Source organism: Podarcis muralis, chromosome 10 (genome assembly GCF_964188315.1).
Source record: "Podarcis muralis chromosome 10, rPodMur119.hap1.1, whole genome shotgun sequence".
In the NCBI taxonomy this organism is placed as follows: Eukaryota; Metazoa; Chordata; class Lepidosauria; order Squamata; family Lacertidae; genus Podarcis; species Podarcis muralis.
Genome location: NC_135664.1, coordinates 49,206,090 through 49,229,072, shown reverse-complemented (window position 1 = coordinate 49,229,072; position 22,983 = coordinate 49,206,090). Strand labels below are relative to the sequence as shown.

Genomic DNA, 22,983 nt, shown 5'->3' with positions numbered 1-22,983 from the left:
AAATAAAAATAAAACCACAGTATGATTCTCATAATTATTTCCTCTTTCTGCCAGGGGCGAAGGAGTAATTTATTTTAATTCCTATTTAAAGGTGAATCTAACAAATTCACACTTTCTGAAACAATAGCCATCCTCTGAAATGTTCACTTCTCTCAATTTTGCAATGCATTCCTCTAACCTTGTAATCTGTACAAAAATGCATACACTAGGGTGAAGTGTGCACAAAATGTACATGTTAGAGAAGACAACGTACAAAAACGCATTATATTAGGGAACATTGATTTGCACAAATTTGCATATCGGGGAAAATGCATGCAAGTGTGTATTTTAAGAGAAAATGGCACTAAAATGCTGATTAATTTTCTTGAGGACTTTTTTTTTTAAAAAAAGCACACTGATGTGGAAATGCAAAGAGCTGAGGGTTGAAAAATATGAAAAAATGAAAGAAACTGAAACTGACAGATTTGCCCATCCTTACCTTCTGCAAGATAAACGCCAGCAGGAATCTTGCTTATCTGAAAAGAGAAGGGTGTTTGGTATTCATGACAAGTAACTCTAACAGTCGCTGGCACACCTTGGTGCTGGCAGATACCAGGTCTCTTGTTCAATATCCATGCAGTACAATCCTATGCACATCTACACATGTGTAAGTCCCACTGTGTCCAATGGGGTTTACTCCCATGGAAGTGTGCGCAAGATTGCAGTCTGAGAAGCCTGGGGCTTAATGGTTCAGATGATTTCCTCTTCCTTCTCTCTGCACCCTTTGTACTTTTCACCATTACTGACATGTGAGGTCCAGGGTTATTCTCCATCATCACTGCAACACTAAAAGAGGCCCTATGAGCTCCTAACAGGGCTCTTCCCTTCTTTCTTTTTCTTTACACATCTGTAAGGGCTGGATCTACCAGCTGGCAGAGTGAGGCAGCCAGCTGATTTGGGTGTCACAAAGAGGCAGTAAACTATTTATTATGAGTTAGTTATTTAATTAGGAACACATGAAGCTGCCTTATACATACACCAGCATTGTCTGCACTGACTGGCAGCAGCTCTCCAGTGTTTAAGGCAGGGGGCTCTCTCAGCCCCACCTGGAGATATGAGGAATTGAACCTGTGATCTTCTGCATGCAAAACAGAAGCTCAGCCTCTGAGTTATGGCCATTCCCAAATAATTTCTTGTTATCTTTTTTTTTTTACAGCCAGGGAGGGGATGCTTGTAGAATCTGCTGTCTCAGCTGCCAAGATAACTTATCTGGCCTTGGGCACCATGCACCTTGACTTGGATAGATGGGTGAGTGTGGGGTACCATTTGCTGTTCTTCCTCAGTGTCAGGCGTCGGGGAATCCGATCCCCCTACGGTAGGCTTCCAGGAATAGATAGACAATGAAGGTTCTTACCAATGTCTTTTATTCAATATTCACAGAGAGAGGCTTAGAAATGCAACCTCTTGGAGTAATGGCGTTGCTCCGAGCAATCCCCACCCCGCTTCCCTCCTCAATCATCAACAGCACCACCCACCTTACGGTGGCTGCTTAGGGCCATTTGTCTCTGAGCTCTTTGCTCTCCCACTTTCAATGCTTGCCGGGTTCTGGGACAAGGGGGGGTCTGGAATGTTTTCTAGTGATAGCAAGTCAGCCAGCTGCTCCAGCTCTGCTCCCCCCTCCTCTTCTCCCATTATTTCCCAGCTTTGCCCCTCATCTACCTCTGAGCTGTGACCTCCTGCAAACCACTGTGGTAAATCTATACTTTCTTGCTTTTCTCTGGAAGCTTCAGGCTGGGGGTGGTGGTGGTAGTGGTGGTCTCCACCATTCCTCCTATCTGTCCAGTCCCTGACACTCAGGCAGTAAAATGTTGCTGTTGTTGTTGTTTTACACTGTCTCCAGCAGGTCCAGTCCAGAGGCATTTTGCTGCCTGAAACAAAAGAGAAGATGGTGGCTGAATCTTACTTGAGCCCTGGAAAACAGGGCCACACCCTCTGGCTGCCCACTGTGAGGTCAGGATTCTGGACTAGATGGGACATTGGCCTGATCCAGCAGGGGGCTTTTTCTGTTCTTATCAGCGGCTTTTTGAGCTCAGGACAGGCATTTCACACACAGCTCAACACCTCACCACCACTCCATGTCCTGCAGCATCTGCTGCCTGAGGCTGCCACCTCCCTCTGACAAAATGGCGGGGCTAGCCCTGGCCTCCAAGTTCCTTTCAAAAGGAAGACATTGGTCTGACGATAGGTGCTCTAGCCTAGGCTTTTAGTGGTGCTCAGGAATATGCTGATGGTGTTTCATGGCATCTCATTCTTCAACAATGTCTCTGAAGAGCAGCCAAGCAGCTCAAATGCAACATCCATTAATCTGTTCCTCTAGAGCAGCTCAATCTGGTGCTCAGAGAGGGGAAAACCTTGAAAGGAGATTTGTGGACTGTGTGCAGCAGACCTTGTCCAGCTCCCTTGTCTTGTCCTGGTCCAATGCCAGAGGAAGTGTGGGGCTCGTCAAAAGCTGCAGCACCCCGGAGAGCTCCAAGTAAGCAATTGGCTCCAGTCAGAGGTTGAAAGCAGAAGGAGGCCTTTAAAGTCCTAGTCCCCAGACTCCCTCCTCCAGCCTCTACCCCCTGGTGGAGAACATCAGAGGCCAACCCTCTGGCCTGAAGATGGGCACTCCTCTTCCTCCTCCTCCTCTGTTCTGTAGCCTCCTTCCCAATGCTGCTGGTGCCAGTGGGAATCTACATTCTGGCCCTACAGGTCCGAGTGGTTCTTCTGGGGGCTCCTGTCCAGCAACCTCAGGCCCACTGGTGTCCTGGTCTCCACTGGTCGGCTGAGAGCCCTGAACTTGATCATCTGGCTCCGTAAGCTCTACAGCCTCTGGCTCTGTGTCTGGATTGCTGGTGGGTTCATAGGCCATGTCACATCCAGACACCCCAAAGGGTATGCAAAACAACAACACCTTAAACAGGGAACCTGCAGCTCACATTTTATTTTTAATCACTGTACTATAAAACATTAGTATATTGTACGGTCTGTATTGCAAAGAAAAGGCACGGCTAGTGTTGGGGTTGTGCATAAACCTCCAGGCTCCCCTGATCTAACCTACATCACCCTCAATCTTGTGAGGATACAATGCTGCTCTGCCCTCATCGGAAGACGGCCGGGGTTCAGGTGTGCAAGAGAAATAAAACGCGCTCGTGATCTTAAGAGGCTGGGAAACCATGGCAAATCCCACAATGTAAAAGTCAGTGTGACAAAAGAACTTTGAAGTGTGTGGGAGATCCAGAGAAAGATGCTGTTTCTAAGGCTCAAAACAATTAATATCTGTATGTGCCCTTGTTAACCTGCGCAGAGGCAAAAGCACAGAGCTGGTTCTTTAAATAGGCTTAAGCCCACAGCTCAAAAAGGCAAGCAATTAACCTGTGGAGAGGGCACAGCGAATACCGAAGAATTTATTTAGCGCCCCTTTTATAGCATTCCCTGGACAAAGAGAAAATACTTGAAAAGCTGGAGAAGGGTACCTCGAGGAGACATGACTTTGCATTACAAAAATCACCTGGTGTTTCATAATCCTTACCTTTCCCCCCTTTGAATAGATATGGTACCTTATCTGGGAATGTTATCCTGCACACCGGATTCAAGTGTCTCTGAATTCAATAGGATTTACTTTTGAGCAGATACGCACAGGGCTGCACTGGCAACTTGGCTCTTGTGGATGTGAAACCTTGCACTGGTTTAAGGTGAAACCAGAACACACAGGAATTTCAAATAGATCTTAAGAACTGCTGATCTGATTCAGAAATAAATACTTTGTGACAAAACTATGTATAAAATCTGACAGTGGATATGCGTGATATTATTTCTGCTATATATCTGTGCTGTCTCAGGAACAATGCTCATGTCCTCTCCTGAATTCACCTCTGTTGGGATATTTCTTTTTTCTTTTTTAACCAGAAAAATAAAGTGATGGAGAATCATATTGCTAAGCACTGCCAGATGCGTTTAGAGCTGGAGATGTAATGCAACGTTGCCCCCACCAGAGATGTAAAATTTCAAGACAGTTGAAGTCATGGGGGTTGGTGGGAAGAAAATTGAACTGTAAGCAGTACATTTCATCAAATCTTAAACTTCTGTTAAACCACTTTTAAGAGTGTGAAATGTTTGAAGGGTAACATAGGAAACACACCAAAACCGTTCTGTGGTTCAGCAAATTTTTGAAGTATAAATACCTTAATTTAATTAAAATTACTATTGCAAATACATAGATCTGCTGCATCCCAGGTCCTAGTCCTATACGCTAACCACTACACCAAACTGGCTCTGCATTTTTGAATTCCCTGCATCTCTAGATGAAACGTAAACCCTATCTTAGCTGAAATATGGATATGCAATCTAACAGAATTTGTTTGTTTTGACCTCAGGGTTATACACACAGTAAATGTAGGGGTGCCTCTCTCTTTCTTTCATCTCTCCCTAATTAACAACATTCATGTATGCAGGCCCAGAGCATGTGGCTTCCTCAAACGCTTTACATGCCATGTGTAAAAATAATCTCTCTTCCCCTTTCCCTCATGAACCAACAGGCCGGATCTAGCTTTTGTGCATGGTGATCTGGCCTCTCATATCCCTCGGGTTTTCTGAGGAGGAAGCACAAGGACTGTGGTTAGAAAGTTCTGTTAACAGACACCCCAGAGAAAGGAAAGGTGGTGCTGAGTCTGCCTTCTTGGGTTACATGAGGACTGGACACAGTCAGCATTGCTTGAGAAACAAAGGCCTCATCTGTGCTACACATTTAAAGCAATATCATGTCACTTTTAACCAGCCCATGGCTACCCTGCCCAAAGAATCCTGGAAGCTGTAATTTGTTAAGGTTGCTAAGACTCGTTAGGACACCCCCATTGCAAGGCTGCTGTTCCTAGAGTGGTTTAACAATCAATCCTTCTTCTCTGGAAACTCTGGGAAGGCAGACTGCTGTGGTTCCCTGCAGTGAAACAAAACCAGCACCTGGAATGTTTTTTTTATTATCTGTTAACTTTCTTTCTGCTCTTTAGGAATGGTGGATTTTATTCTATGATTGTGTTTTGTCCCACTTGGATTTATTGATAATACTGATTTCTCCTCACCCCTTTGCCTTGTATTGTCATTAGGGTTGCCACCCATCCCTAGAAAAACAGGTTTGCCCCGTTTTTGCACAAAACTGTCCCCTGTCCTGTTCAGACTTCAAATGGGACACCTTTCCCGCCGTATTCAAGCTTGGTGGGCCCAAAATGGCGGTTGCATCGCTGTTGGTGCGACTGATGAGAAAAATTTACATTTGCAGCTTTGTCCCCTTGGCATGTGAGCTCTGGAAGGCTCATTGAAAGGAATCTGGCCCTCGGTGGAGAGAGCCAGTGTGGTGTAGTGGTTAAGAGCGGTAGTCTCGTAATCTGGGGAACAGGGATTTTGGATTTATCTTTATTACGGCCATTGGCCCGTTACACGACAGTTTCCCATACCAACATATTTTACTTAAACCTCCAAATTTAAAATCGCCAAAACTTACAAAAGACAAACAATAATCGAAGCAAAACAAAAACAAAAACCACCATCATACAAAAACAGAAACCACCATCATACATTACAATAAATTTGTAACCTATACATCGCCCTCTGCTCATAAATTAATCAGGGATATCAATGGTGATATCGCCTAAAACATAGATCATGGTTTAAAACAATGGTGATATCACCTAAAACATAGGTCATGGTTTAAAGGGGTTATCCGAATCACACAGGAGACCGTTTCTCTTCTTTAGGGATAGGACGCTGATCAGGAATCTGGCAACCATGAGTGATTTTAGGGGGTCATCATCAATTAGTAGATATCTCAGTTTGGCTTCAATCGTATCATTGGCAATTCCCTTAAGATATTGAGCAAGAAACTTGCTCCTGGCCGGTAATTGAAAAGCACAGTCAAAGATTATGTGATGCAACGATTCCGGTGCCCCACTATTACAATCACATAAGAGCGATATCTGTCCATTGGAGAATCTATTGCTCAGCACGTTCGATGGGAAGGTGTTGAATCTTGCCTTTACAAAGGCATATCTATGAGCTGAGGAAGTTAGGGAATTCAAATAGTTTGGGAGCCTTAAGAGGGGTAATAAACCAAGATTTAGAGGTGAGCAGGTACCATTGCCCAAGATCATTTTCTGCTGCAAGTCCATCTCCTCTAGCTTACAGGTTACTGTTCTTTTAGCTGGGACTATGTCCTGCTCTAGTAATTTGGATGGGGAGATTCCCATTGCCGTTATTTTCAGCTGTAATTTTTTTAGTGGTTAAGAGCGGTAGACTCCTAATCTGGGGAACAGGGTTTGCGTCTCTGCTCCTCCACATGCAGCTGCTGGGTGACCTTGGGCTAGTCACACTTCTTTGAAGTCTCTCAGCCCCACTCACCTCACAGAGTGTTTGTTGTGGGGGAGGAAGGGAAAGGAGAATGTTAGCCGCTTTGAGACTCCTTAAAGGGAGTGAAAGGCGGGATATCAAATCCAAACTCTTCTTCTTCTTCTCTGTCCCCTCTCTGAAAATATAAGTGTTCCCTCTTTGCAGATATGAGCTCCAAGGTTCCCCTCCCACCACTCTAAGTGGCAGCACCACACTTTAAGGCCACTTTACATGCAAGAAGGGGCTGCAGATGGGCAGGTGACCTGTAGAAAGTGTGCTGCACCCTGGAGAAACTCAAAAGTCATCATTTATCTAAGCAGAGTTTCTGCCTAGCGAATATGCTCTCATTTTCACTTTAAAAACCTTTGCATTTAACATGCAGATTTCAAAAACCAAAACAGCATCAGAGGGACAGGAGGAGGGGGCTGATAATCAATAGGATCAGAATAGGCATGGGGGGGAGGAATTAACCCTTTCCTGCCAATTTAACCCCTCTTAAATGCAAAAATGTGTTTAACATCATCTGTCCTCATTTCACCCTGAGTGTATTCTCTGCCTGGCACACCCTGACTGAGTCATTTTACATTTGTGCAAGTGGGTTCTTCAAAAAGGGGGCTGGGTGGGTTGCTGCCTTTTAAATGCTCCAGAGCCCAAATCTCACAGCTTTGTTCAGGTGTCAATATTTACTTGGGTGGGAAACTGGCTTCTATTGCAGTTTGGCCTTACTTGTGCATGTGTGTGTTTTAAAATAGGGCCAAGCATTTTTGACACAGGCGTATGCACAACTCTTCTCTCTGTTTCAAAAGCCCCGTTCTTTCAGTTGCACTTCCTCAAATTGGACGAGGGAGGGGAAGGCCGGTAAAAGGCAGACTCTTCTGAAAACAGAGAAGTATTCGGAGGTCTCTGAAGCCTCGTAGAGAGTCTGCAGCGCACATTTTAGGCCAAGGCAGGGTGCTGAGTTTGCCTTGCCTGAGCTGTCCGAGGTGTGGAGAAGCTGAAGGACCATTAATCCCTTTGGCTCTCGTGCTGACAAGGAACTGTAGGAATGTCTCAACAGCTGCGAGGCGAGAGGTGAGTCCCTCAGACACTTTCTCCTGGATACTCTAGCTTTTGCTTGAAAGAAAATGTCAGGAGCAAAGGGGGACAGGGGGCTGTCACACCTTTAATAGTTGTGTCGAAGAGGGCAGTGATGGTGGGCACCCATTGGAACTGGTAGCACAGAAGGCAGGCAGCCCAGCAATAGGTGGAGCCAGAGCCAATGACAGGCAGAGGCCATTAATCCTGGTTTTGCTTCTATCCTCCTCCCTGATAAGTTCTGCAAAGAGGGGGAAGCTGGCAGGGCCACCCAGCGGACTGGATGTAAGTAAGAAGGCAGGCAGGTGGAGGGTGGCTGAGGACAGACTGAGGTTGGTGGGGCACTGCCCCATTAGCTTCAGTGAGGCAGCCTCCACTGGAAGAAAAGATTGTCAAGCAATCCTCTTCTATAAGACCAGGGGTCAGCAAACTTTTTTAGCAGAGGGCCGGTCCATTGTCCCTCAGACCTGGTGGGGGGCCAAACTATTTTTTTTGGGGGGGAGGGGAGAATGAACGAATTCCTATGCCCCACAAATAACCCAGAGATGCATTTTAAGTAAAAGCACACATTCTATTCATGTAAAAACATGCTGATTCCCAGACCGTCCGCGGGCAGGATTGAGAAGGCGATTGAGCCGGATCTGGCCCCCAGGCCTTAGTTTGCCTACCCAGGTACAACACTGTTGGAAATGCAGGAGCCTACAGTCCTCTTCTCATTTGGCCACTCTCATTTGAACAGCTCTCTGGAAAGTTTGTCTACTTGATCCAATGTTTGGATCTGCCTCTAGAAAAACATAACAATGTCAAACACTGGTGAGCTTCTTTTAATAATAATAAATAATAGTAATAATAATAATAATAATAATAATAATAATAATTTATTATTTATACCCCGCCCATCTGGCTGGGCTTCCCCAGCCACTCTGGGCGGCTTCCAAAAAAATATTAAAATACTGTAATACATCAAACATTAAAAGCTTCCCTAAACAGGGCTGCCTTCAGATGTCTTCTAAAAGTCTGGTAGTTGTTGTTCTCTTTGACATCTGGTGGTAGGGCATTCCACAGGGCCTTTTGCGGGAGAGAGTCCTACAAGACCTGAGCAAATACTAAGGTGGCCCTGGTCTTAGATGCAAAAGAGGGCAGGACTCCTTTTGCAAGGAATACCTGGTAAAATTCCTTCTTCTACACAACTATTTGAGGAGTGAGAGCCCTGTCCCCTTTTGCAGCTGGCCCCTCTAGTTTTAAATTATAAACTGTTTCAATTCTTCAACTCACTGGTGGGGAATCTTCAGCCTGCAGGCCTAACCAGGCCAGTCATTTGGTCATCCTCATTTGGTCCACGAGGCTGCTTTGGCCAAACCATCGTCACCTGCCCTTCACCTGATGTCATATAAGGTTAAGGTAAAGATGTGCTTGGGCCAAACTGGAGGTTAAGCTAACCCCTTTCCAGCCCCATGAGCGCGGGGAGCATTCGCGCAACACACCTACACACTGCAGCTGACACACTAATGTGTCACCACACACAGTTTGGAAAGCTCTGCCCTAAAGTAACCTACTGTCCTCAGGTGCAGTAGGGAGCACTGACCCATCACCGTGGGGATTCGAACCACCAACCTTCTGATAGGCAAGCCCAAGAGACCACAGTGTCATCCATGTCCTCTCCTTTTACCTTTTTACTTTTTCCATCACCGCTGTTCAGTTGGCTATTTTAGGTGGAATGGAACAGTTTGCCATCTTGTCCTTTGCCTCAGGTAGCAAAATATCTTGCTTGTTTCATTCATTCATTCATTCATTCATTCATTCATTCATTCATTCATCTGATTTCTTACCCATCCTTCACCATAAGGCCCAAGGGCAGGTTACAGCAATATACTGTAGTATGCAGTTTTAATTGTTTATAACAGTTACAATTATAAGAACAAGTGAAACCATTTCAACCAAAACAGAGCAGTCTAGATTCAACAAGAGAGATGGGTCCTGCAAAACCACAATGCTTTACTTGCCAAAGGGGAAAGCTATTCAGTTTATGGTGAATGTTCTACAACAGAGGTGCTAGGTGCACCTCTGTGGCGAGGGAGTTCCACAATTTAGGAGTGCCACTGAGAAAGCCCTCTTCCAGGTCACTACCCCCCCCCCCACATTTCCGAGAGTGGTGGAACTACCAAACGAGCCTGTTTGCCTGCCCCAACACCCAATGTGGCCTGTAGGGATGGAGGTGGCCTTTCAGCTAGACACCAACTTGGATGGCTTTAAAAGAGGATTTTCATGGAGTTTAAGGCTATCAATGGCAGCTAGCCATGATGGCTATGCTCTGCTTCTATGGCTGGAGGCAGCAATGCTTCTGAATACCAGTTGCCAGAAACTGCAGGAGGGGAGAGGGCTCTTATGCTTGGGTCTGCTCCTGAGTTTCCCACAGGTGGCCGCTAAGAGAACAGGATGCTAGATGGGTCATTGACCTGACCCAGCAGGCTCTTCTTGGGTCCTTACGTTCTTAGATTTTGGGGGACTAAGTCATTTAGGGCCTTAGATACCAATGTGTCTATTGTTTGTGCTTTTTCATTCTATGTACAGTCATACCTCGGGTTACAGACACTTCAGGTTGCATTTTTTTGGGTTACGGACCGCTGAAACCCGGAAGTACCAGAACAGGTTACTTCCGGGTTTCAGCGGTCGCGCATGTGCAGAAGCGCTAAATCAAGCTTTGTGCATGTGCTGCTGCGGGTTGCGAACTCTGCGGGTTGTATTATTCGTATTTGTAATACACCCTGATTTTTAATTCATAGGTGGGTGGGGTAGATGTCTCTTGCATCATGACTGCCACCAAAATAATGGCTGTCCTCATCTTCACTAATACCGTATTGGCCCGAATATATAAGCCACCCCCCCCAATTTCCAATCATGAAAAGTTAAAGTGCGAATTATACCACGACCTTACGCTGTCAGCAAAGTGGTGTGGCTCCCCCCCCCCCCAGGAAGCAGCCCGGGAGCACGGGGCAACGGCACCCATCCCATCTGTGGCTCCTAAGCCTCCTCCAAGCTGCCGAATTTTAAAGATACAGCTTATTTGCGGGGGCGGTTTATATTCAGGCCGATATGGTAATCTCTTCACTTGTTTTCCAGTGATTTTGACCAGCTTCCCGATGATGTGCCTGTTTCTGCTAACATCGCAGACATTGAGGAGAAGAGAGGCTTCTCTAGTTACTACGTAAGAGAAGGACTTTTCTTATGAGTTTTGATCTGGGGATTGATGGGGAAACTGGAACTGCAGGAAATGTTTCCTTTTTGGGCAAACAGAATGTATCATTTCACAAAAGGAACATTTCACATGGGAAATTACTTGCTTCACAGCACTAAATTTCACAATACAGTACTGTGATGACTGATGGTTATTACACAGCCTTATCTGTTAGACTCTTTCAGACATAAGCAAAATTCCCTGATAATGTAATCCTGTACATTCTGAATGGGGAACCTGCCTCCTTCCAGATGTTGTTGTGCTACAACTCCCATCATTGGCCATGCTGGCTGGGGACTGATGAGGAGTTGTAGTCTAACAATATCTGGAGGGCCACAGGTTCCTTGCTCTGCCATAGATGTTTACTCAGAAGTAAGCCCCTGAGATACTCAGTGGGACTTAATCACAGGGAATTGTGCATAGGATTCTGCCTAAATATGCATTGGGACATAATGCTAAACCGTAGTTTAGTGTTATGTGAATGAACTTGGGAGCAGAGGCTCTTCCCTCCCATCTCCTCTGGAGCAGCTAAGCAGAGGAAATAAGAAGTGTTCATTTCTGTTTTCAGCTAACCATGGTTTGAGATTATGTGCAGAGCAGACAAACTATGATTTGTGTTAGCTATGGTATGAGGAAACAAGGCCACTTCAATCTGGGCCTAAACCACAGTTAACATTAATCCTGGTTCTGGATTTGTACATAACAATAAACTACAGTTCTCTGAGAATTGAAGTCTAAATGGTTGTATTATGTTCTCAGTATTCAGTGCAAAACCTACTTATACTCCAGCGCCCCTGAGAAAGTCAAGCACAGAAAGATGGTTTGCATATTTGTATGTTCCTGTCTTTCCCCTGCCTATTTTAAGGGTATAAGAAGCTTAAGCTAAGTCAGTTTACAGGTCCAATTAATTCACACCCCATAGTTCTTTTCCAGGGATGTGGAATCTGCAGCGCTCCAGATGTTGTTGGACTCCAACTCCCATCAGCCGCAGCTCACATAGCCAGTGATGGGAGATGATAGGAATTGTAGTCCAGCAACATCTGGAGGGTCACAGGTTCTCCATCCCTGGTCTATTTTGACAATAGTTTTCCAAGTCACGCTGCCCAGTGTCCTTTAACTGGTGTCTTCTTCTCTCCCAGGTCTTTGTGATCGAGGTGAAAACAAGAGGTGGAGGCAGGTATATGATATTCCGCCGTTACAGCCAGTTCTATAACTTGCATGCCAAGCTAGAGGAAAGATATGGTTCAGAAAGCAGAAACAGTCGCTTTTGCTGTCTACTCCCTGTCCTTCCTGGTAAGACATAAAAACTTTCCTATACCTGTCTTTCATTCTTAGATAAATATTTTAAAGAATCATTCAAAGTGGCTGAGTAACTGGATAACAGTAAATTCAGATGCTTCCCATGTGTTCCTCCTTTGGGTTTTCCGGCACTTGTGTCAGGAGATGTTTGAGGAATTCGTTATTTATGAATTCAGATACAAACTGCCCTGCTCTATACCTACCAGGCTAATGTGTGGATCAGAATGTCATTATTCTTTGGATTTCACTCTTTTCTGAATCTCTTAATTTGGTGTTTTCCAGGAAAAGTTTATGTTGGTGCAAAGAGGGAGATTGCTGACAGCCGAATCCCAGTACTCAATGCGTACATGAAGGTAACTCTGGGCAGAACTGTCCACACTGGTGCATGAGGTTGTTTTTATATTGGATCATAAACTGAATGCAAAACCTATGCAGGGTATGAGTGAGCACTATTCCACTCCAACGGCATTCAAATATAGCTCAAAAAACCGGGGAAGCAACAAGGCAAAGAATTGCATTTGTTTCATATGAACTTTGCCATCACAGCTTCCTCCAAAGAATCCTGGGAACTGTAGTTTGGTGAAGGAGCTCAGAATAGTTCATTGGCCATCACTGCCCACCCTTCTAGACTATAATTACCAGAGGTTGCTGAGGGAAGGGAATGACCGCTAAACCTGCTTGAATGTTATTATTTTCCTTGCCACATTTGGCTTCGCTAAAGGACACTAAAGAAAGTAATCCATTTTGTAGGAATGAATCCATGCCAAATTCATAGATTTTAAAATCACTCCTCCACACATACAATGGGGCCACTATGAACATGTAGAGGAATTTTCATTTTCTATTTAACAAGATTTATATACCACATAATAATGATGATATAACTTACCTATGTGTAGATACAACAACAACAACAACAACAACAACATTTTTAAAAATGTAAATGAAGCCAACAGTTTTCTAAAATATAATGTGGGCAAATATGAGGTAATTTTTTTTCTTGCATCATCAGATCACATAATTTCAGGTCAACCGTTATGTGCTAACCTGACAACTTTGGCTTAACTACAATATATCAGGAAACGGCTAAGGAAACCTGCAAGAGCTTGCCTTCTCATCAAGGGGAAATACCGTAACTCGCAATGAATGGGTTATAGTACCCGACCTCCCAATCAGACGCTTAGGCCCAAAGTGCAGCATGAAGCCTGTGGTTGCCCAACTCTGACCTAATAGTTGAGAGGATTCCTAGCATCCCGCTCACATGTTCAGGGATTATGTGAGGGGACTGCATTTGCAGTTCCCACCCCAGAGGTACAGCTTTATAGTCACACAGAACTCTTTCTCCTTAATGTTGTACATGTATCAGTGTTTAAGAAGTGGGGCCAATACACAAAATCCTACTTCACTCCCACATATTCATTGTAAGGCAAAAGGTAAAAAAGGTAAAGGACCCCTGGATGGTTAAATCCAGTCAAAGGCGACTATGGGGTTGCAGCGCTTGTCTCACTTTCAGGCCGAAGGAGCCGGCGCTTGTCCACAGACAACTTTCCGGGTCATGTGGACAGCAGGACTAAACCACTTCTGGTGCAATGGAACACCATGATGGAAACCAGAGCACATGGAAACCTTCCCGCCACAGCAGTACCTATTTATCTACTTGCACTGGCATGCTTTTGAACTGTTGGTTGGCAGAAGCTGGGACACAGCAATGGGAGCTCACCCCGTTGTGGGGATTCGAACCACCAACCTTCTGATCAGCAAGCCCAAGAGGCTCAATGGTTTAGACCACAGCGCCACCCGTGTTATATTCATTATAGATGGGTGGGGTGGGGGTAAACAGCCCCAGAGAGATCTCCTGTTGCTCTGGAGCAGAATCTTATCAGGGGTCATGCCCCATATTCATATACCCCCCTCTTGTTTTCCTTTGACACAGAAATTGCTTAGCTTCCCAGCCTGGTTGCTGCTAGATGAAGATGTCCGATTGTTTTTCTACCAGTCGGAGTTTGACAGTCAGCAGGTACCTCAGGGGCTGCGAAGGCTTCGCCCACGCACCCGTCGCGTGTGAGTATCTCCTCCCCAGTCTTTCTGCCAAATAAATAAGACATCCCCCCCTTTTTTTTACCTGCCTGGAATTTAATCCTGTAGCTTCATGGCCATGCATCCAAATGACACATTGCTCTCCCTCTTCTTGGTGACAGCAAGAGCGTTTCACCCCAGGAACCTGGCTTTGACCGACTGGCAGCCCCGCGGGCAGAGGTGGGTACCTTATACAGCAAGTCGCAGAGGTGTATAAGATTGAATTTCTTTGAAGATATGGAATGTAGGGGCTCATCAACACTTCCCTTGTCCTATGCCTGGAAAGCATGTGTCTGAGCAGTTTTCCACGTTTTCTAGGTCTGGGTCCAAGCAGTTTTGCCTTTGCCCTGCTGCTTTCCCCCAGAAAACCCGCTCTTCAGCACTAAATTGGGACAAACAGCAATCCACCAAAAACCTGATTGCCATTTCTTCTGATTCAATATTAAATATCAGGTTTCCTCGGGGGAGAGTGGTGGGGCGTACGGGGGCGTGGATAAGCCCTATGTTTCTAATACCAAAAAGATTGTTAAAGTAACATAGGCTGAGTTACCCAGCTTGTGCAAATAAGTATTTTGGCTTAGGAGAGCATATTATTTAGATACCATGGGTCACCCTAGTTTGGGATTCATAAACTAACCTTAAACTCTAGTTTACAATCCTGGTTTGATCCTAGTTTGTTTGGGAGCAACAACCCAGAATGCTGGGTTTTCACGTTGTGGGAAACCAAGCTTAATAGATAGGAGAAATATAGTTGAAGTTAAAGTGTGTGTGTGTAATAGAATAATAAACTCTGCAGTCTCATTTATTGGACATCCCCTTCAATGATTGGAACTATGGGGATGTGATCTTTATCTTCTGTGAGCCTAGACTCAATCCATTCCTCCAGTTCTGTTACTTTATTTGTTTGGTTCTTTCGATAGGCACTGTTTGATTTTACTGGGTCCACTAAACTGGAACTGAGCTTCAAGAAGGGAGACTTGATTTATTTGCTCAGCAGGGTCAACAAGGACTGGTTTGAGGTAAATATCAAGGCCTTATCTGATCATATATTACTGGCTTGATTTCTAATGTCTATCCAGCTTGGAGTGTGCTTTTAATCAGGGGGTGGATTAGCTTTATTGCCATTGCTGGATAGATAAAGACATCACCAAATTTTGAGGATGGATTTGTGATTCCACTCCAGGTCAGAAGTGTGTGTGTGTGTTTTAAATGGACAATCCAGACAGCTGTGTTGTCGTGCCTAGTTTGTTGCTTTTTGGGCAGATTTTTGTCATTAATGGCACATCCATATTTGGTCATTTTACTTACTGCCCTAGTCTTCTGCAGCTCATTTCGCAGCCCCCTCATTCCCTCTTAAGAAGATCTCTTTTTCACTGCGCTCATCAAAGGAGATTCTGTGCCACATCCATTGTTAAGTTGTGGGCGAACATATCACATGACACAGCGATTCTTCAAACAGCTCTTCTTTATTCTGAGGCCCGAATTGAACTGAGCTGAAGGGCTCAGTCAGCCTGCTTATATAGAGCTCCAGTACCTTGTTACTGTAACAACTTTCTAAAACTATCCAATCACTGAACGTCACTTTCGATCCTTCATTTGCATACAAACTATCCAATCACTGAACATCACTTTCGATCCTTCATTTGCATAACTATCTACAGTATCCCCCTGCTGGCCCAGGGTGAGAACTTCAGTACATAACATCCATAGTCAACAAATTCTTGCCATTGTGCTCTCACGCAACCATAGAGGCGTGCCACCCTTTTAAAGACATTGCTTCTCCCCACCATCTTGTCCCAGGGAACTGTCCGAGATGCCACTGGAATTTTCCCAAGTGCTTTTGTGGATATCATCAAAGAACTCCCACAGGAAGAGGATACCATCAACTGGCTGCGCTGCTATTATCATGATGACAATGTCAGCAGCATCAGGTAGGGGAAACTTCTTCAGACATGGGGCCACCTTCTGTTCTGGGTAACCAATAGTGGGTGGGGCCAGAGGCAAAAATGGGTGGAGCAAAGAATGTAAATTCATTAGGATAGTTTCCACATGCACCTCTTCCTATCCTCCATCCAGGCAAACGAACGGCATTGTCAGAGGTCAGTGACACATTTCAGCCAGGCGAACTATTCAAGGAGGGGCATTGTCTGGGGATAGGGGATGTGGCTAGGGAAAATGTTTGGATTTGGATTTGATATCCCGCTTTATCACTACCTGAAGGAGTCTCAAAGCAGCTAACATTCTCCTTTCCCTTCCTCCCCCACAACAAACACTCTGTGAGGTGAGTGGGGCTGAGAGACTTCAGAGAAGTGTGACTGGCCCAAGGTCACCCAGCAGCTGCATGTGGAGGAGCAGGGAATCGAACCCAGTTCACCAGATTACGAGTCTAAAGATGTGTGGTTTAGGGAGAGTGCCGAGGGCTGGATAGAAAGGCTTGGAATTGCTGCTTCTGGGGAGCTATTACAGCAACCTGGATTGACTATTTATTTATTTATTTTTATTTATTAAATTTGTATACTGCCCTTCATCTCAGGGCAGTTCACAACATGAAAATACAAGATAAAAACATGAAATACATAATAAAAGCAAGAACAACACCTCCACAAACCAATAATCCTCCCCATTGCTTCCCACAAACATATTTAAAAAGGGTATCAGATGTTAATCAGCCCAAGGCCTAGTTGAAGAGGAGACTCTTGCCTCTGCTGTAAATTCAGCAGATAGTTTTAGGAAACTGCTGCCTCTTGAATCCTCCCACCTAACAATATGGAAATTAATAGTTCTGACATAGCTTGCAAGGTAGTTGTTAGAGATACTAGATAATGCACCTGATTCATTGCTCTGAATGTTGTTGTTGTTGCAAAATGCTAATCTTTATGCTGAGTTGGGGAGAGAACTTGCATATTCAAGAACCCCTGAAGTCCTATATGCAGAGTTTCCACAGAACCCGGCCATTTAAACACACACATGCCTTTCTTACTGGAACATGGGGTGCTTGTGTATTTTCCATTTAAGCACTGATACAATGTCAGGTTGTTTCCAGATGACCTGCTTGTTGAGCATTTCTCCTGATTTGTTTGCACAAAGTTTCCCACAAGATTTTACAAAGTCTGCTGTTTGTTGAGCATGCTTTCTGTCTGGGTTGCGGAGAGGTTATCATACCCTCCAACATTTCTCCAATGAAAATAAGGACATCCTAAGGAAAAGTGGGACATTCAGGGATCACATCAGAAACTGGGACGGCATTTCTAAATCAGGGACGTCCCTGGAAAATAGGGACACTTGGAGGGTCTGGGTTATAAGACGTTGTATTAAGCAATTGTTATCCCACACTTTCTTGTGCATTTCCCCATTACTTTCCCTACTGCAGAAAGGCGTGATTTCTTTTTGGAACTGGATTAGAGCACCAACTCCACTTTAATGCACAACTTGATTTTTCTGGTCTGTGATCAAATCCCCTCTTCAAAACAGCTACAGTTTGGAAAGGGGCCACAGACTGAGTTCAAAAAGTGAAGTGCAAGCAAGGTCTTCCTGTTGGATTTCCTCTTTCGCACTTCCGCTGCAAGCTGACCTCGTGCCTCTCTCTTTTAGGGACATATCGGTGGAGGAGGACCTGAGCAGCACCCCACTATTCCAAGACCTCATGGAATTAATAAGGTAAAAAGCACAGGAAGAAAGAGCTCTCTCAGGCAAAATATGCTGAAATCATTTGCTCTTATGTGCACTTTGCTGAAATTCCAAATGACTTCTGCAATTGTATCTGGAAAAGATTTGCTGTATTAGGAGTTGAATTGTTTCAATAGTCCCTTAAACCAAAATAACTGAAAGAATCCCTTCATTTATTTTGCTCTTAACAAGTGGAGGGAGCCTTCTGTTCCTTGAAGCTGTTTGTGCTGCTCTTCTCTTTGGAACTTTGAATGGGGAAATTTGTGTCTTTAGTTTGCCATTCCAGTGCAAGTCTCTAGTGTAGGGTATGCTCACACTGCTATTAGCGCGTATAGTCCCCTTACCTAATACTACGTACTGTCCTGATTTGCACTCCGCTTCCTTTATTTAGTGCCAAATTTAGAAGCTCATTAAACAGATAAATTGGTAAGTGTGTCCATTAGTGCTAACTTTAGCATAGGATCTTTCTTCCTGCTCATTGTCTTGTCCTTCCTGCTTTGCTCTTATTGGGATGCTTGATATGGCTTTGCACATGTGCTTGTGAGTTAATCTGATTTTGGTCCTGTGCACCTACTCAACTACTTTCACAAAGGAAATCTTAACTTTTAATCTAAAAGGCATAGGTGCCACAACACTAAAGGCCTGGTCCCTATTTTGTGCAGAATGGACATCCCTATAAGATGCTGTCTGCAGGAGGCCCTTACTGAGGGAGTGCACTTTTCAATACTGTAGGGTATATAAAGATTGATAGGCTATTTCAGGTATCCTGGTCCCAACCTATATAAAGCTTTATACACCCAAACCAGCACCTTGAAATTAGCCCAGTAGCTAATTGGTGACTCATGGTATAAACATGGTGGTGACCAGTCTCAAGGGTAGCACCACATAGAGCACATTGCAGTAATCCAGCCTGGATGTTACCAGTGCACGGATGACAGTGTAATGAAAATAGAAGGAAGAATAAAATGTAACTATTTAGAGAGAGAGATTGAGAGAGAGCGAGAGAGAGAGAGCGCGCGAGCGAGCTACAACCAATCAGGAGAGGATGAAATATGTATGTGCCACAAATCAGTTGCACAGCACATGCAACTTCAAAAATGTATATTGTCCAAGGACAGCCAGGACCAATGATCCAGGGACAAATACTGCTTGCAGCTGAAGTTTGCTGATTGATGCAGATGGAGCCTGAGAGCTGAATCAATCATGTCACCATTTTTAATGAAGTTGAAATTTGTGTGGAGGAGCACAGGAAACTTTCACATGTATGGAAACTAACTTGGTTTGGCCTACTTGTCTGGATTTGTGTGTGTGTGGGGGGGGGTGTTGGGGGGGAATGGCTTTAAAAGATTTAGACAGATTCATGGAGGCAGTGCTTTCAATGACTGCTAACCATAATGGCTACGTTCTACCTCCACTGTCAGAGGCAGTATGTCCCTGATTTCCAGCTTCTTGGAATTGTATGTGGGCAGAGGGTTGTAGCGCTCATGTCTTGCTGGCAGGCTTCTCACAGGCTTTCGGCTGGCCACTGTGAAAACAGGATGCTGGACTATAGGGGCTATTGGCCGGATTCAGCAGGCTCTTCTTCCATTCCTAAAATCAGCCACACCCACAGGGCATTGTTTTTATACCCTGCCACCCTCAGGTCACACTACAAAGCCTTCACAGCTCTCTCTCTCTCCCTCCCCCCCCCTCTCTCCCGCCCCCAGCTTGGTCTCCTCAGAAGGAGCTGCCAGGACTACACCCAGGAACGTTTGCTTTTGTGTATGGCTGCCCCATGTGGCGAATGATCAGAATTTCATTTTGGAACATTTGCTTTGCAAAAACATGTATGCTAAGCTCACAATTTATGCAAGGGTTCAGTTCCCAGGAACTGCACACAAACACCAAAAATGCGTATAGCCAGGAAGGCCCCTTAATCCCGTAAAAGAAAAAAAAAAATCCAACAAAGAAAAAAAACAGCACTTACCAACAAATGATGGCTGTGTTACTTAGTCTTCCTCTTCCTCTTCTGAGCCTGGTGTTGCTTCAGGGAATGAAATCACAACAGGGGTGGGGGGTGGGGTTTCACCGGTAGCCAGCTGAAGACGGTAAGCTTGGCCGTAGTCCAGCTTCAGAGCTGGGGTCGGCTTCCAGATCATGTCCCCTTGCTCTGAGACCACCTCTGCTTGTTCTCTGTGCTCTCACTGGGTCCTATATCAGTCTCTGACTCTCTGACAACACCCAAACACTCTCCCAAGGTTAGTGCAGTTGCTGATGGGATTGCCAGCTTCTGACATTTTTCTACTGTGCATTTTGATTTTTCTGGTGTTTTTCCAATTTCTTTATTTTCCGATCGCCTGTGTACAGTATTGTTGTGTTTGTGTGGTGAGTGTAAGTTGTGGGCTTGCTGTATACTAGGCACAATTGCATAGAAGAGCATGTACATCAGCAGACATTTGCACTGAAATTCTTTTGAATTTTCGTGAGGACTTTAGAAAAGAAAATCACAAACAGATCTGGAAATATGGGTAATTAAACTTTAGTAAAATGAGAAACCCAAAGAAACGAAAAATGGAAAATGAACACATCAGGATAAACACAGACTTCCCCATGCCATGTATGCTTTCCTTGTGGACTAGGATGGCTTGCTCTGTTCAAACAAGCAGCCCCCTGACTTGCCTTCTGAGATTGTGTGATTCAGGTGTGGAGAACTACATTCCTTGGCAGCCTCTGAGAGGTCAGGGGTCAGGGTTGGTGGGGCCATAGGCAAAACTGGCCAGAGCAGTGGTGGCTTTACCTTTGTGCAGTAGGATGTGGGTCATCAGAAGAAGCCATAGGATTAACGTCTTTTTCTTTTTCCAGCCGAGCGTTTGCACGTGACGATATTGCCCTGAATTACCGTGATGCTGAGGGTGATCTGATCCGCCTGCTGTCTGATGAGGATGTTGTACTCATGGTGAAGCAGGGCAGGAGTTGGCCTTTTGAGAAGCACATCTTCCCGTGGAAACTGCATGTTACTCAGCAAGATGATTACAGTGTTTATGACCCAGCAGGAGCTGGAATCGCAGCACAAACAGCAACAGAACCATGATCCTTGTTGCTAGTGTTGCTCAACGTGTGTGTGTGTGTGTGTGTGTGTGTGTGTGTGTGTGTGTTTGTGTTTGTGTGTGTGTAATACAACAACCTGGAACCATGTGGAACTGTCCTGCAGGACTTTCTCCATATTTTACTACACATTTTCTTTGGTTAACAATATGCATTGCATTATCACAGAGGGTTATTTTGGGTTTCTCCTAAATACGGGTCCTCGTGTTGAGTTAGACTGTACCCACGCACCTCTCTTCTTGTGGGCTTTTTGGCTACTATGTTCTTGATTTAGAAGATTATTATTATTATTTTATTATTATGTTAATGTAAGTTATATGATAACATTGTATTGTAGTAAAAAAGTTACTATAAGCATGCTCTGGGTTCTGTCAGTCACTTCTAGGTTCTAACAATCTCATGATAGTATTATATTATGGTTAGCAACTACAACAGTTTCCTTTAGCTCATTTAAACATGAGTTTAAAATTCATTTCTCCAGCTACCCTGTAAATAAATGTCTTTACTTGCGTATCCATCTACTCTATATACAAGCTTACATTTACCAAGGCATCTATTTATGTAGAAAGACTAATAAAAAATGGGTTTTTAGAGAACGCTCGTTTACAGCATTGTTGGTTTCACTGAACTATAGAGCATGCCAGAGCATAATTCTTTTTTGAAACATCATTCCCTCTGCTTCTGATGCTTAGACTGTGAGTGACAATGCTTATGCTGTCAGAATGGTACCACCTGCACACAAGGGCGAGGTAGCAGTAGGATTGAGTAGGTGGCCACTGACTACATTTCAACACTCCTGGGTGGCTTTTGTTAGTTTGCTGCTTCAATAATCACACTGATGTACTTGGGAAAAGTGGGTTAATTGCTGGGAATTAGTGTGTGTTCACTTTTTATTCTATTCTATTGTATGTGATTTCTAAAAAAAAAAAAAATAGTTTATGACCTTAGAATGTGTTGTATGTCACCTTGAGAACTTTGTGGTATTCAGCTAACAGAGAAATCTCTGTGACTTCTTGCGGGACAGATCCCCTGTTCTTCTGAATATCTTGATCCTTGAACCCCTGGACAGGACTCTGACCTCTCTGGGGTGACAGAATTTTGAGCCACAGGGCAGGCATGATAGGAACAGGATGATGAGATACCAGACACATGTGCAGGGATAACATGCTTAGAGAATGGTGGTTGAATCTTGAAGACTGACAATGCTAGCCAATAAGACAAACAAGATTTCAACTAGACAAGGGGAAGGGATTTTCCAGGGAAAGAGACCTCAAAATATGGGGGCTGTCCCTGATACGTCAGGAGAGTTGAATTTATACCACCAGTGTAAAGCTAGGTGGGTATGGGTAGACAGATTTCATTTCTTCTGTTTTTTTTTCTTCATACCAAAATCCAAAAGTTCTTTTATTCAGAAATAACACTCACCAGTTTCAAGGGAACTTGGAGCTGATACAAACATGAGTGTCCTTCATGGCAGTGTGGGGGTGGGGGGATCCAAAACAATAGCATGTTGTGTTTGCAGCTGTGCTAAGCGGTCAGATTGAGAGAGTCAGCATGCATTCAAGGAAAAGGGAAGTTCTAGTCCAGAGGAAGTGGGATTGAGCAATTCATAACAGACCATGCAAACTGCCTCGGCATGGTTTAGGAGCCACCCACAATTTAAAAAAACCCCAAACACCTTTCTTTTGAAGTGTGTTTCACTGATACTACCACAATGCAGTTTGAGTGGTGGATTCTCTGCAACAGAAGTACAACCTGGAAGGAAGATGGCTGTAAATAGGTACTGCATTGGATCACTGTCCTACTACCCATAAGCCTGCTAAATATTTCCTGGATGGAGAATTGAGGGCACTTTTCCCAGGAGGATTTTATTTATTAATTCCACAGCGCCCTCAAGTGTGCTAAGCGCTCCAGAGAGAGAGAGAGAGCGAGAGAGCGCACAGGTATAAAGAGATATTTTCTTCAGCAGTTTTTAATGTTATGGAAGAGAAGAGGATTTTTTCTTTTCTTTTTGGTGTTGCTGCTTGAATAACCTTTGGCAAGCACTCTTGCCAGCATGAGTGTGCTGAAAGCTTCCCTCTCCTAATTGCAAAAGCACTGGCACTTATAATCCATGCAAATTTAATTCCGCAACCAATTAGCATTCCTTTCTG

At 44.4% G+C, this 22,983-nt stretch overlaps 1 protein-coding gene across 1 annotated transcript; it reads left to right on the top strand.

Annotated features, from left to right (window-relative positions):
• Window positions 1–7,276: 7,276 nt before the first annotated feature.
• NCF4 (neutrophil cytosolic factor 4) lies at window positions 7,277–21,430 on the top strand. The gene is made up of 10 exons (XM_028747640.2): window positions 7,277–7,467; window positions 10,591–10,675; window positions 11,845–11,998; window positions 12,287–12,357; window positions 13,938–14,065; window positions 14,203–14,260; window positions 15,001–15,099; window positions 15,881–16,011; window positions 17,672–17,737; window positions 20,588–21,430. Exons 1-10 carry the CDS (start codon window positions 7,442–7,444, stop codon window positions 20,814–20,816), a joined length of 1,047 nt encoding a protein of 348 aa, XP_028603473.1. The 5' UTR covers window positions 7,277–7,441; the 3' UTR covers window positions 20,817–21,430.
• Window positions 21,431–22,983: the final 1,553 nt, after the last annotated feature.